General features: G+C 43.5%; 1 protein-coding gene across 1 annotated transcript in view; it reads right to left on the minus strand.

Annotated features, from left to right (window-relative positions):
• Nucleotides 1-2,066: 2,066 nt before the first annotated feature.
• Nucleotides 2,067-16,197, minus strand: part of Tmem156 (transmembrane protein 156) — a 36,384-nt gene continuing 22,253 nt past the window's right edge. The window contains exons 6-9 of the mRNA XM_029478082.2: nt 12,620-12,880; nt 10,879-10,998; nt 9,385-9,447; nt 2,067-2,242 (exon numbers count right to left, since the gene is read on the minus strand). Of these exons, the coding sequence (XP_029333942.1) occupies nt 2,136-2,242; nt 9,385-9,447; nt 10,879-10,998; nt 12,620-12,880 (551 nt within the window). The 3' untranslated portion in view covers nt 2,067-2,135. The remainder of the gene's footprint in view (nt 2,243-9,384; nt 9,448-10,878; nt 10,999-12,619; nt 12,881-16,197) is intronic.

Genomic DNA, 16,197 nt, shown 5'->3' on the forward strand with positions numbered 1-16,197 from the left:
GAAGACCTCAGGCCCATGCAATGCAACATGAAGACGGGTGGTAACGGTGAGCACCCTCTTCCTCTCTCATGGGCTTGTCTTCCACGGCTCACAGCAGCTCTCGACACGCTCTTGTTCCCTTGATCTCATGGTTCAGATAGACGCTCTCCAGTTCCTTCTCCTCAGCCAGGGTCTTAGCCCCGCCATTCACCTACAAGTACTTCCTCAGCTGGACCCAAGCGTTTATCAGCCCACTCAGTCCCAAAATAAAATTCTCATTACTCCTCAGCGTCTTCAGTCCAGATTGTCCAAGGATAGCCTGAAAGTTTGTTTTTAAATGAAATCAAATATTATTTACCAAAATAGTTTTTAAAGTATTGTCTAAATTAGAATGAGTGGAGAGTAATTTCAAGTCATTCATTTCAAATGCTGATTCTTATAATATCCCTCTGTCAGTGACTAGGTCTTCTATCCACCACCGTGCTATACAATGCCCCTACTCTATCCCTACAAAGACAGCATTGAAACAATGAGAGACTTGCAAGCACAGGACAAAAGAAACCTAGAGTTCCCCTTGCCTCCTTCACCACAGGACCTTTGTCTTCTTTTTAATGGAAATGTAAGAGTTGGTTCAGGCCTCTCTCTCTGTTATGACAGCCCACAGTAACAGTAGGACAGCAGTGGAATGACTCTTCCATTTCCTGTGTTTATTAGGGATCTAGCAAACACTAGGCATCTTGTCTTATGACTTCTGTCTCCACAGTAAGTGCTTCTAGACCCTGCTAGGTTACATTCGTTACTTTACAAACATGTAGTTTCTCTACTCTAACCTCCCCGCTAACTCCCTTGTTACTTGTGCCATCGAGTAGAGTTCTTGACACAAAGCCCATGTTTGGGTTGAATGATCAAATCGGAGCATGTTTATCTGTGAGCTTGAACTCTGGTCCCTGCATGAGGACCAGCTTGGGAGGTGTCAGACCTAGAGCTCAGGAATATTTCCTTGGCACACTCATTAATCAAACCTAGACATTTCTGGCCAACAGCAAACCCTGACAGCACTAACTCGGCCCCACCTGCCCCCAACTTTCTTCTGGAACACAAATGGATCCACGTCACTGGGTTTCCACTTTGCATATTGACCATTTGGGCAGGATCCCCAACTACATCTCCAAATCTGCTCTCTGATTCCTTCCACCCGCTTCCTGCCTTGCCAGAAGGCTACACAAGCCACCTCAGCTTGGCTTAGCATATCTATCCCTGGCTGGCCCTGACCAGTGGAGAACACTGGCACAGCTGAGAAAGGGAACGCCAGGGCTTTCATTTTTTCTCTCTTCAGGACATCCAAAGGCTAAGGTAGCCTTTGAGGTCAAAGTTCTTATCAGACAGTTCTTCCCACACAAATATATTCTCCTCCTCCAGAGTTTCCACATTAATTGACCCTTTTATCAAACTCTTCTTGACTCAACATTTTTGACTCCTTGATTCAATTTGAATAAAATGCCGGTTTCCAGCTAGAACCTGGTCTGATAATATCTCAAGTACTGTGAATTTGTGACATAGCCAGACATGATAGTGTTCAACGGGAGGTCTCCAGAGAGAGCTTCTTTCCCTCTTCCTTCCTGTTACCATCTTTATATACCGTACATGACTGTATGGCATTGTAGTCTCTGGCCACATATTTGCTGAGTGAGTGAGAATCATCTCTAAGGCACTCCTGAGCATCCTTTTAGATTAGAATATATCAAGTCGAGGCACATTCGTCGAGACTATTTAATACTAAATTTACAGTTTTACTTCAGTGACCAGGTAGATGGGCTCAACTAAGCAAATCCCATGCTCCCTTTTCTCCTGCTCTGACTTACAGCTCAACTCCAAGACAAGGGGTGCCAAGGGATGAGCTGACATTTCAGGGACAGCTGAACAGACCGAGAGATTAGTCTAACAGACTGAGCGATTAGTCTGCTGATCCTTCCTAAATCTTGAAGAAAATAGGTTCTTTAGCTCTTGTCACCCAATTCCAATGGGCTGGCTTCTCAAGTTTATCATGTCTGTGTCCTCCACCCAAACAGAAACGCTGATGAGGGTCAACCGAAGACCTCTGAATCCATCCAGGTTTCTAATGCACAAGTCGAATAGTCAATAGGGTTGAGCATCACTCACGGTGTATATTGATCTTGCTGGTACACAGCAGAAGCGACTTCAAGCTCTGGTATTGCGGGGAGCACTTCCATGACCCGCACTAAGGGTAACCGTTGAGTGGACTCTACAGTTCAAGACAGAGAGCTGTGTCAGTCAATAGCAAGGCAAAAGGAACTTGCAATATGGATGTTTTGGAAGACAACCTGCCCTTTGTCTAAAAAAAGGTTTGGGCAGTTTCTATCATTCATTCGATTTCCTTCCAATGGCTCTAATACTTTTAACCTGCTTCACTCAACCCTGTGTCTGTGCCTTCATTTTTCAGTTTCCTGAGACTGCGACCTGAAGCCCCCGCTAAAGTCGTCATTAAAGGTAACATTTGTTTCATGTTTAACCCTCCAAAGGAGAAGATAGCAAAACTTTCTCAACCAAGAGGAACAAATGAGACCTGAAACAGAGTCTCTGCTTGGGCCTGGAGCCCCCATGTCCCCATTACTTCCTCACAGAACCCTTGTACTTAGGCCCTGAACATCCTTTGATTTTCATTTCATGGTCAGTAAATACCAGCCACCTCTAGGGTACCCCTTCTGTCAGCCCAGTCTCACATCAAAGTTCCCAGCCACCGAGATTAGCTTCTATTACTGGATAAAGATGAAGGTATTTTACAGATGTAATCAGCATCCCAGATTGCTTAACTCTGAGCTGATGGAAAGGGAGATTATTTTGAGTGGATCTGATCCTGACTTACTAATAAAGCTCTCTAAAGAGAAATCAGGTCTTCCCCAAGATCAGAGAGACTCTAGCTGCCTCAAAGCAGCAGTCATGTGGGGCTGTAGGTGCCATGAAGGAGCTGTGACTGGCCTTTGGTATACAGCCAGCAAGAAGCCAAGGTCCTCAATATGAAGTAAATTCTGCCAGGCATGAATATGGAAGCAGGGTTTTTGGATAAGAATGCAGCATGATCAACATTTTATTTTAGCATTGGTTGTCTCTGAGCTAAGCCATCCTCAGCTAAGGAGTGCTCAAACTTCCAACTCACAGAAGCAGAGATAACTCACATGTATTGTGTTAAGCCACTGTTTGGGATAATTGGTTACACCACAGAAACTAATATAGTGACCAATAGTGTGTCAGCCTGAACTTCACCAGAGGCAATGATTACAAATTCTTGGGTTCTGTCTAAGATCTATTAGATTTGAATCACCCTTCCCAGGAGCCTGGGATCCTGGATGTTCTAGACTTCCAAATTGACTTGGGTTACATGAAAGCTTTCAGAATAAATTTTCTGTGCAAATAATTGCTTAGACAACCCTTAGACATCTTGGGCGGCCTTCTGCAATTTGAGATTTGAAGACCGCTCTTAAAGGTTATATCAAAGGAGCCTACTCATAAACTGAAATAAATATCAAGGAGAATTAGTAAAGTTCTTCTGACTGGAGAGCCAGCTGCTCATCGTCAGCTCGTGGATTCAGTTTGTGGATGTTTTACAGCAGAGAATAACCATAATGTAGTATCAAAAGCTATTACCTGTCAAAATAATGGCTGGTCTGGAATATTCTCTAGTGTTACAATATCTTTGGTTTCTCCTGGGATCCAAAGACAGGCAACTCATATGCTAATGGCAAAGCTTCTAAGACTTGATTTAAAAAACACCTGAAGTCACGTGTATGCCATTGTAATTCCTTCTTCAGCATAGCTAAGACAAGTGGAATTGTTTCCTATCACACTACACTGGAAAATAGAGTTTCTTTCAAATACTATGAATTCACCAATGCTCATAAAGGCAACAAGGGCTGTCAGGAATGTTTGAAAACATCACAAATGTCTTTTCAAGAATTTGTCAATTCTCTCTCCCAAACATTTGACATTTTTCAGGAAGCTCCAAAGAGCTTTTAAAAATTAAAAAGAACCCCAGTGTGGATTTCAGCCTGGCTGAATCTCACAAACAGGACGGATTTCCAGCAGTAGAATAAAGCCTATCACACTGCCTGTGACCATGTCCAGGCTGCCCTGCATGCAATGCTTCCAACTTCTTTTCAAAGAGATTTCTATCACTGTTCAAAGGTCCTTTGCATCTAGGACATCTGGGCTCTAACCTCATTTCTTCCTTCCAAGGTAATTTTGTGTTCCCTCCGTGTAACCTGCCAGGGGTTTTCACATCACTTTAATCCTGGTGGGTTTTCAGTCCAAGATCAGTTTGTCTCCCACAGGGGATAATATCTACACCTCATGTTTGGAAAGCCTGTTTTCCCCACCAATTATTTTATGTTCTTGTCTCCAAACTACTACTTGTTTAATATATGTATACATATACATACACACACATACATATCTATATAGAGATAGATATGTATGTGTGTATATATATATATATGTATATATATGGTACATGTATATATGTTCATATTCTACATGAAATGAGTTTGGGGTGGGTGCTTGTGTATGTGTACAGGTGCATAGATGTGCATGCACAAGTGAACATGTGTGTATACATGTAGAAACCAGAGGTGACATTTCTTCTCAGGCCCTGTCCTCCTTGTGCTGCTGTTTTGAAATGGGGTCTCTCACTGGCCTTGGGGCTCACCCAAGTAAGTTAGGCTCCCTGACCAGTGAGCCCGAGATCTACCTGTCTTTGCCACCACTGCTGACTTAAAAAAAAAAAGGTTCTGGCTATTCTTGAATTCAGGAATTCAGGTCCTCCTACTTGCAAACAACCGACTGACTTAATTTTGTTGTAATGATTGATTTGTCTTGGAAAGTGTTGGTTAAGCCCAGATCATAAGACAAAGTCAGGGTTAGATAGAAAGGGGATGCACACAGTGGGTAGCAACGGAGGCAGAGGGTTCAGGCAGGGACCATCTGGGCAAAGATGGAGGACACGTCCGAAGCATATTTTCTGCCGTCCCTTTCTTTCAGAGCTAGTACAAATGGCTGTCACATAAAGACATTCAGTGAATGCCTAGAATAAATCATTCCATTCCAGCCGTGGACTCTTCACACTTATGAGTTCCTTCCTGCCAAGAAAGAGCCATCCTTTGCATTTTTAGCTAGTCTATAACCAAGCAGATAGCTATAACCTTCCCTGTTTTATGAACCCAACCTGCATTTTAAGAGTCATCAGTATTATGGGTAATAGTTAAGCAAGTAAAAATTAGGATTTCATGTTATCTTGCTTAGTTGCAAAACATCTGGCACCAGTCATGTATCTTCTCTTCTGCAGGAAATTGAACCCTGCATAGTCTTTATTACCCTGGTCATAGACATGTTGGCAACTATAACTTTACATTGCCATTGGTTTTATTTGGGGAATAAATAACTATGAATTGGGCCATCCGCCCACTTTTGACATTCGCTAAGCCTCTTTCACAATAAAAGTCAATTTTCTCTTCTATGCATTACCTTAGGACCCGCCCACATTAACTGCAGGAAAGAAAATGCTCTCCACCAGTGCTAACCTGTCTCTTCGGAGAACTCACTGGGTCACAGAAGCTGCTACAGCGTTTTAGAGGGAGCAGGTTTCATCTCCATTTCCAGGGTTAGATGTAAAAAGCAAGAAGAGTTTTGATATGAGCCAGCCTGATCCCCAGGTCCTCGTTCCCGTTGAAAACTGTGCTTCAGACTACACTGTTTGCGCAGAATTGATTGAATGAACCCTGACTCTAGAAACTACCTATGAATCAGTAACTTCAACCAAGTATCACAAAATCCCATTGTCTTTGCTTTGTGTGCCTTCAGTGGCTTTGACCAGTAAACCAGTTACTTAAACTCTCTTAGATTCCATTTTCTCGTTAGCAGAAAAAATTAAAGTAATTAAGTAAATTGATGTGTGTCAAAGAACAGCACAGATACCAGGACTTGATTCAACAGGGGTTTCCCTTATCCTAAGACAGCCTGGAGCAGATTCTCTGTACCTGCTGGGGCCCTGTGCAGGAAGCACCATGGCTATGGCACCTGTGTTTGCTGGGATCCTTGGCAGGTAGTACCGCAGTGTTCAGTACAGAGAGTTAAAGACGGAGAGCTTTCGGTTGGGATGGTTTCACCATTGGGCAAGATATTGGAATGACACCTTCTCCCGCTCGGCAGCTGGAGCGAGTGGAAACACTGCTATCAGAGACCTAATGCAGGATTCCACAAAGGCTGCCCAGCACGCAAGTGGATGTCTCCCATTTATCTCTGAGAACACAGAAGGCAGTGGCTGGAGAGATGGCTCAGTGATTCAGAGTCCTTGCTACTCTGCATGTTCATTTTCATCTTTCCCACTCTTAAGATTAAGTTTTTTATTTTAAAGTTTATTTTTATTTTTTTTATTTATTTATTGAGACTGGATCTGATTGATTGATTGATTGATTGATTGATTGAGACTGGATCTTACTATGTGGCCCCGACTGTCCTGGAACTCACTATGTAGACCAGTCTGGCCTCAGACTCACTGTGATCAGCTCGTCTCTGCCTCCTGAGTGCTGAGGTTAAAGGTGTGAGCCATTACACCAGGCAGGATTCATGTCTTGCTCACCTCCGCTTTCCTATGCCTCTCTCTCCCTAGAGCTGTGCTGGCCTACCAAAAGCTATGCTACCGTGAGGGACACAAGGATGGGTAAAAGGAAGTCATCACTCAGGTGACGATGATAACTGAGTGAATAAGAAAGTAAGAAAATTAATACCAAGACAGACAACATGATCCGCCCTGTTTCTCGGGCATGAAGGAGAGTATCAGAGGCCCACTTCCTCCACGTGGCTCTAACATGTATCAGGCTCAAGAAGGGTCCGGGTGAGCTCTCCTTGTTTCTTTTGTTGGAGGGTGGGCGTTTTGAGGACGTGTGAGTCTCCCTACGCAGTGGGCACCCGTGTGACAATACTAGTATTGTCGTTCATGAGCCACAGAGCCACTCTGGAGTGCGTGGCTAGCACCCACACCTGACTGTTGAATGCGGCGCACCGGCATTTGCTTTTTCCATTCCCTTTCTATATCTCATGCTGCAGCATTACCAGAGATTCAGACTGGCAGGCTTTTCTCCCTTACCTCTCCCTGCTGCCTGTAATCCATCATTACAAAGAGCGGCCTTAAAAACAGCGCTCAGGGGAGACGTGATTTTCTTTCCACTTCTCTCAGAAAGAGCAACTTAGAATGGGGGTGGCGGTGGGGTGGTGCGGTTAGGTTAGAGGAATATAAATAAAAAGGAATCCACCTCTTCTCCTTGTGAAGATGTTAAGCTTCAAAAGGATTGTTGGTCTTTTTAAAAAGGTCATCACCCTGGCTCTGCACCGAACATTAAAACGATATGCCTGGTAGTAAAGCCAGGGGCCTTTTATTGAGAGCCATTGAGGGAAGGCAGGCCCGAGACAGGCTTTTTTGGATGCAGGAAAGCCACGGGCTCATAAATATAACTTGTGAGGCTCATCTTGTGGCTAGCCGGGACTTAAAATTTGTGACTTCTCCAATTATATGAGGTGACAAGGGAACAACTGACTTGTTCTCAGACAAGACTGCTGTGTTCAAAATTATGGCCAGGAAACAGAAATGGCCAAGCTTCCTCAGGCAGCTACAAAACTCTGCAGAGCTGGGTTAAACCATTCCTGGGGTAGAGCAGGTATACTAGATAAGCAAACAGAAAGACAGACAGACAGACAAATCATCACTACCTCCCTTTAGGAATCGGTTTTTCTCCTTAAAACCACACTGTGGGTTGTTTTTTTAAATATGTTATTAATTAAGCAAAATTTTCATGAACCACAAAATTTCTATTAACTTGATTCATATATAGCTGACACTAAATATTGTTTAACTAATGCTAACTAAACAAACATGGCTTAATAACTTGCTAATACCAACTAGGAAGTCTGGATTATTTAAATTTAGGTCCTTAGGTGCACACAGTCTAATTTTTCCCAGACTAAGGGTCTGGGTGACTGCTTGTTTCAGTAGCTAACAAAAGCCTTAGGCACATGATCCCCCGGGGAAAGGCTGGCTGGGTCTCTAGGTGGCTGCTGTTGCCCTGCAGTAGAAGACAGAGCATTGTCCAGTTTCCTGTCGTTTTAAAAAAAGAGTTTACACATCAGACCTGAAGCCTCCTTTTGTATCTTCTCACAAGTGCAGAGGAGCTGTCCACCCACTCGAGACAAAGAATATCAGTAAACCTCACTCAATTCTGTGGCTTTTTAAGGAGTCCAAAATATTCCTTCTTGACAGGCATATGAGCATAATCCTACCACTTGGGGGCCTGAAGCAGGAGAACTATAATTCTTGAGGGCCAGCCTAGGCTATGTAGTAAGTCCTTCTCTCTCTCTCTCTCTCTCTCTCTCTCTCTCTCTCTCTCTCTCTCTCTCTCTCTCACACACACACACACACACACACACACACACACACACACACACAGGAGGGTGTGGGGGAGAGGGAAAAAGAAAGAGAGACTGGAGGAGATTAAAATGGAAACTAAACAGAAGCCAGACCTTGTAACAAACCTTTAAGCCCAGGTACTCAGGAGGCTGAGGCAGGAGGATCACAAGTATGAGGACCATCTCAGCTATAAATTAGAGCAATTTAATGAGATCTTGTCTCAAAATTTAGAAAGAGGGGATGGGCACAGCTCAGCTGTGTAGAGTGCTTGCCTAATACACTCCAGGCCCTAGATTGGATTTCCAGTTTTTTTTAAATCATTTCTTTTCAGTGAAGGAAAAGGACATCCCCCTGTCCATATCATAGTCTCTCTTTATAATGTGACTTGACAGTAGGAATTCAGGAGGCCACACAGTCAGAAAGAGATGAGGCTGGAGCCAGAGCATCTGTGCCCACGGCCTTCTTAGCTGCTCTAATTAGGATCCCCTTAGTCCCTCCCGGCTTCTCCGGAGAGGACAGGGGGCTTTTTAATTGAGGCTATTAGGAGTTCTCTTTATACAAAGACACCCCATGAAGTGAAGGCTCCGGCAGAGGCTCTGCCCACTCTACAATTACTTCATGCAATTCTGAGAAATAATGGTATCTTGTCTCATTTAAAAATAAACCCCAGGCATGTTCCCTATGGCTTTCTCTCCCCTGCCTACTCACAGGAGTTTCTTCTTGCCAATTAGGAAAACTTTCCATTATTTAGGGAGGTGGCTTTGATCATGACTGTCCCCTGATAATGAGACATACTAAGCTGGATTCTATTTGCCCACAGTTCCTTTATTCCAGTCCCAAGGCTACTGAAAATGAACTCCAATCTTGAGCTTGCTCTGAACTGATACAGCAGCTTTGGGATCTCCTGTCCTAGCCATAGGCTGCCGCGGACTCACCTGGAATAACCTTGGCAGAGCCACCCCCTCTTAAGAGACCAGATGTAGATTTGTACTTATGACCTGTTCCAAGAAAAGAAATTAAACATTTAGATGACAAACAAGCACTTTTGACTAGCTGTGGTGGTCCATGCCTCTAATCCCAGCACTTGGGAGGCTGAGGCAGTAGGATACTGATTGAAGTCAGCCTGGACTACATAGTAAGACCCCAGTGCCCCTCCCTTCCAAAATCACATTCTTGCTGTCTTCTTGGTTCTAGTTTAAAGGATTATCAAGGAGTTCTGAAAGGGGTCTGGAGCAACAAGGCACTGAAGGACTTTTACTGTTAAGTCCTCTCTCATTAACAAACACAAGGGCCTGTTGGTGCAAGTCTTTAACCTTAGCACGGCCCCGGGGAGGAAGAGGCAGATATATCTCTGTGAGTTCCAGGCCAGCCAGAGCTACATACTGAGTCCCTGTCTCAAAACAAACAAACAAACCACAAAACAATAACGACAACAAAAACCCACAGACTCTTTCTAAAGTGGTGGTCTCTCCACTACCATAAATATCATTATGGCCCATCTGCTCATGAAAAGTATCAACCCTTATTTATAAAATACTACTTTTATCTACATTGATATGATATGTAGAGTATCTAGGAAACATTTCAGATTAATTATGTGTAATGGCATGAGTACTGTGATTTTTTTCATGACTTTATATGCTTAGACTTGTAAGAAAAACTTTTGAAAGCCATCAAATTTGTCATCTGGATAGGTATTTGAAAGAATTTAATGTACTGGGTAATGTAATGGGTACTGTAATGGGTAATGTCCCACTACCCATGTCTTTCTAAGCATTTTACTACCTTGTATCTTTCTTTCTTAATTGTATTCACATAGGAAAATAGTTCAAGAAACATAGAACTATGAAAATTATCTTCAAATAACATACACTTATTTAAAATAAAGATTTCAATGCCTATAAAATACCAAGTCTTTATACTGTAATTTTGTTAGTTGTGCAGCTTTGGACAAAACCATGAACTTTTCTGAGTTTGGTCATTTTTTCCCCTTTCCATGCACAAAACGAAAATCATAGTACTGTTTACATATTGTTCTGGTTTCATTCTGGGGCTATGACAAATACCAAAACCGGAGGCAACTTGGGGTAGGGACTTATTTGTCTTACACTTCCTGGTAACAGTCTGGCACTGAGGGAAGTCAGAGCGGTCCTGATCACTCTTATTCTGCATGCTGCCCCCTCCACCTGGAAACTCCCTTCACAGCCAGGAAGCACAGCAGGCCCCACAGAGGCTGCTGCTTGCTAGCTGACTTGCTACTTTCTTAGAGTATCTAGAACCAGCATTTACACATAGTAGGTACACAATAAGTGGCCGTCTGAACTAAAAAGAAAATCAGGGGGCAAGCAGGTATTTGTATGTGTCTTCCTGGGCAAAGGGATGCCCTCACAGAGACAGTCCCTGCAACGGGTTTCTTTCTTAGTACTCACTCTGCCGTCTCCGCACTCTCCTGTGGTCTTCAAGTATTTTGTGGATAATAAAGATGATACTTAGCATAAAAACTAATAGCACTAAAATGTACCAAGTGATCTTCATGGAACAAGTGACAGCTGTAAAAATTAAATATATATATATTAAACACTATAAACCAATAAAGGATTAGTTAGCTAGTTAGCAGGCGTAAGTACTCAACAACACACAGTTCTATCATCCTTATAGCTTACAGGGAGCAAGGACAGAACCAACTCCTGGTTTCTGTCTTTTGACCTCTACTCTTGTGCTATGGCAGACATGTGTGTGCGTGTGCACACACACACTCTACACAATGAGATAGTACCTCAGATAAGAGGCAATATTGTGGCACATGCCTTTAATGGTGAAGGCATTTGCAGCCTTAACTGGAACAGGGTCCCTTGCTTACCTGAATGTCTTTCCACTATATGAAATAAAGCTACTAAATGAGGAAATTGGCCAAGTGGCTCCCAGGGATCCATTCAATTCAAACCCCTGGCATTTAATTACACTTCCAGGTGATGCCAATACCAATGTTCTTATTGTACATCAAGAGTGCCACAGGGCAGTGGCGCTAGAGTCAGAGCTGTGTGCCATTAATCATCTTGGTCATGGCCCCCCAAATATGCCCTCAAATTAACAAAGGCCCAGTCGGTGCCCTGGAGGTGGGGCAACTGTGTGAAGGCTGGTGCAGACAGAGGACCCTGCTGAGCTGGATGGGTGGCCAGGGAGTTGAAGGATCAAATCCTGATCTGCCAGGTAAAGTCTGGTACAAAACAGTTTGGATAGAAAATATCCCCAGAGACTCGTGTGAAGGAACATTTGGGGAGGCTGCACCTTCTATATCTATGTTTGCTGGAAACATAATTTTAAAAAATAATTACCTTTAATATGGCTAAGCTTTAGAAAAGCATTCTAAAGTAATGGGAAAACGCCCATATTCTTGGAGCACCAAAATGTCTAGGGAAGAGTCCCCCGTGGCACTAGCAGCTCCAGGAGGCACTGCTTACAGGTGATTGAGTTCTCTAGTTTTCTGTTCCTCTGTCTCTGGGCTCCCGTCCCAGCACACGGCTTGACATACAGAAGGCGCTCGCTGAAGGGATGCATCATAAGATGCTTTCTAATAATAAGTTTACTGGTGAGGTGGGGGCACAGTGCTTAGCAAAAAGTATTAACTGTGGGGTTCAGAACAGGGTGTTAGGAACTTAATCAGCCTTGAACAGACTTTACATACATCCGACCTTCTTTCCCCTCAGAATCAACCGGTGACCTGGACTGTGTCAGCTCTGAGAGAGGATGGGTTGAATTGGCTAAAAACCAACTTTAATCCTCTATGGATATTTACCTTTCAAAAAACCCTCCCACCTTTGAATTCTGAGGTTTGTCGGCTGTTCATCAAGCACAGATACCAGACATACTACAGCTCTCCTAGGACAGAATCTTTCTAGCGTCCCTTTCTAGTGTCCCAAGTCATGTCTCTCACAACCCAGACATACCACCTCTATCTCCGATTATGCTTGAGTCCCATAAAAAATACATTTTGATAGGAAAACTAAACACATAGAAAGGTTAGTACCCTTTCAGGTTGCATTGTTTCAGCAACGGGATTCTTCAGCAACTCAACTTCCGGTGACATTTGGTTAATGTCACAGCTCTTTCTTCATTTTTTGTATAGATACCAAAGTTCTCCCATCCCCTCTGACCTCCTTTCAAACTTACATTTTACACCCGTTTCTAGGCGCAAGAAAATGTGAGCGCAATTGTTCGTACTTTTCATAAATCTACAAGTGTGGTTGAGAGACTTTTTCCTGGCTAGATCTTCATCGACAGCTGAGGCTTTTCCAGGACGGGTTTTGGGAGTGCAAGTAGTGTTGTCTTCCTTCACAGGGTCAGCTATAAGAGCGGCGGTGATATTAAAATACTGACAGGGTGAGTACAAGTCACGTGCCTTCACTTCCATTGATCCCCTCATGACAAGACCTACAGAGAGGTTGAGAACGGGTTATTTGCAGAGTGGTGATATCTAATAAGAAAACATAATTCAGAGCTAAGTATCACTGGACATAGTTATGATGTCCCTAACCCTCGGGCTGCTGATGGAGGACAGTACCAGACCACCCAGGGTTACAGTGCAAGGCCTTGCCTCAAAAACCAAACCAAGCCAAAACAACAACAACAAAAACAATCACAAGCAACCAACCAAAGACCCAAATCTCTTAAAATAGAAAAAGAAGCTATGGACATAATTATCACATTTGTAACTTTAAAATTGTTGCTTTCCTTGGCTTACAGAAACACCGCCTTAGTCACTTCCTTCATCCTCACATGGTATTTTCCATGTGTGTGTTTCTCTATGTCGACATATTGGCATAGTGTGTATACAGTGAAACTGATGTGTGTGCCTACATGTACACCTGTAGGGGGCAGACATGAACCTTTGTTATTTTGCAGGAATCTGGAGCTTGCTGGTTGGCTAAACTGGCTGATCATCAAGTCCCAAGAGTCCTTCTTCCACTTCCCCATTACAGGGACTATAAGTGTATGTTACACACACAGCTTTTCATTCTGGTTCTGGGGATCTAACTTGGGTCCTTTTTCTTGGTTGGGGAGCACTTTAAAAAGGAGCACCTCCCTAGCCCAAAGGTCTCCTTTTAAAAGGACATCAGTCACACTGAGCTAGGTTCCAGGACAGTGATCTCATCTTAAGAAAACTATATGTACCACAATCTTATTCCAAATGTCACAGCCTCAGTGTTGAAGAAGGTTAATACTTCAACATATTAAAATTTGAGAGGATACATTTCAGTCTACACCATGTTACCCCAAAACTTTACTGATTTCCCACAAATAGGGGGATTTAGCTCCCTCCCCATAGAGTACTGGAGAGTTAGACTGGTTTCCCCTTGTGGGCATATAAATGAAACACGTGGTCTATTCTATCAATGATTTAAAGGAGACATGATTGGCTCTCTGTTTTTAAAGAACTTTGTAAAGGTACGGCTTCAGGAAAAAAAAGAAAAAAATGCCTCCCCAGTCAGCAGTTTTCTAAGATCAAAGTATGACCTCAACACTGCATCCTGTCTCAGTTATCAGCAGTTCTCAGCTGCATTGCTTTAAGTTAGCCAGCAGCAGAATGCAAGGCTAAGCGCCCTGGCCACTCCCAGTGAGGCACAGAACCCCTTGGAGTTAGTAATAAAAACCCAGTGAGATTCCTGGAGGGCATACTTGCTTGTTTGATTAAGGCTGGCTACACCCGCCTCTGTAAAAGCAAACCTTTTTGCCTTGCTGAAATACTTTGAATTTTGTGGTCATTTTCTCAAGACTCCAGACCTAATTTTAAGATAGTCAAATGCAGAAGAAGAAAAAAAAATGGCATCACCAAGCAGGAAAAGGTGAAGTAGTTCCACTTGATCCTTTGGGACACAAAGACCAGAGTCTTGAGTCACTGTGAAAAGGCCCACCTTATGGCTAACTTGCTGCAAGGAAGACCTATGTGAACGAAAGTGGAAAGACAACGTAAAAGACACCATCTGCCGGGCGTGCTAGTGCACGCCTTTAATCCCAGCACTCAGGAGGCAGAGGCAGGTGGATTTCTGAGTTTGAGGCCAGCCTGGTCCACAAAGTGAGTTCCAGGACAGCCAGGGCTACACAGAGAAACCCCGTCTCGAAAACAAACAAACAAACAAACAACAACAACAAACAAACAAAAAACAAAAAGACACCATCCACAGAGGGAAGAGCCAGCCTATGGGATGGGAGGAAAGATTCACAGGGTATAGCTGATAAACGGGCATATCCAGGACATGTAAGGAATTCCCATCGAGGAAGGAGGAGTACGGAGAAAAACAGACAACCTGATTTTAAAGTGGGCAAATATCAGGTATGATGGTAATGCCTGCTGTCTCAGCTACTCCAGAGGCTGAGACAGGAGGATTGCTGGATACTAGGAGTTCGAGGCCATCATGGGTAGCATAAGAAAACCGTGTCTCAGAGCAAACAAACCCACACAGAACCTGAACAGATTCTTACATCTGTTAAAAGACCCATGTCCTGTGGGTGTATGCAAACATCCAATGGGCGTAGGCAAACACGTTCAACATCCACTTGTCATCATAAAAATCCAAGTTTGCGCCATGATCAGAATCGACCTGACTCCTGTCAGGGTGCCCCGTGTGGAGAAGATGAATAAAGAGTGCTGTTGAGAGTGGGGGAATGTGGGGTCCTTGTTCTGATAGTGGGATAGACACTACTGCCCAGTCAGCTTGGGAAATAGTAAACAAGTTCCTCAAAGACTGAGCGGTCTAATCTCCACTTACTCCAACAATCTCACCTTCTGGCATATGCATCCAAAACAGCTCAACTCAGACTCTCAAAGACGTATCCCCACAGTTCACAATAATGGAAATAGGGAAACCACCTGACTGTCTGCTGACTGGCAAATGCCTAAAGAAAATGGGGTCTGGAGAGATGACTCAGCAGTTAAGAGATGACTCAGCAGTTAAGAGACCGCACTGCTCTATCAGAGTACCCTGTTCAATTCCCAGCACCTACATGACAGGTCACATCCTCTGCAACTCTAATCCCAGGGGACTTCTGAGGCCACTGCAGACACATGGTACACAGATACAAGCAATCACACACACACAGAGACACACACACAATAGAACTAAATAAATCTTTAGTTAAGAAGGGAGGGGGATTGTTGTGTTTCAAGCCACTGCTGGTGGGGTGATTTGTTACATGGCCAGGATGACGGTCATATTTCAAAGCCCTATTCACATATGTCTGAGGCGGCAGAGCAGTGATGGCTGCCAACCACCTGCTTTTAAAATGCTTCCTAGCCTTCCATCATCACAGAGGCACTGCCCCAACTCGTTTTCTGTAGATTCGGGGCAAAATCTAAAGATGGTTATAAAACTACAGGAATAACAATTTTGTCCAAAGCAATGCCAAGGAATCTCAAAGAATGAAAAAAAAAGTTCAGATACAGGAGCACCTCTGCTAAATAAAGGATGAGTGTGACGGTGGTAGTGATGGTGGTGGTGATGAAGATGGTGGTAGTGATGATGATGATATTGAGGCTTGAGGCTACCAGCATATTCCACAATTTGTGAATGAACTGCCTGGTTTCTCAGTGATCCATTTGATTCAGTTCAATTAGCTATGTCACATATGAGAATCTCATAATACATATGTTCTTCTTTGCTTTCTATTGCTTTTGAATGTGGGCATGACTATGACCAAAAGCAACTTGAGTTTATTTAGCTTACAAGGATACAGTCTATCACTGGGGGATG

Source organism: Mus caroli, unplaced genomic scaffold (genome assembly GCF_978045245.1).
Source record: "Mus caroli unplaced genomic scaffold, Mus_caroli_1 scaffold_4, whole genome shotgun sequence".
NCBI lineage: Eukaryota > Metazoa > Chordata > Mammalia > Rodentia > Muridae > Mus > Mus caroli.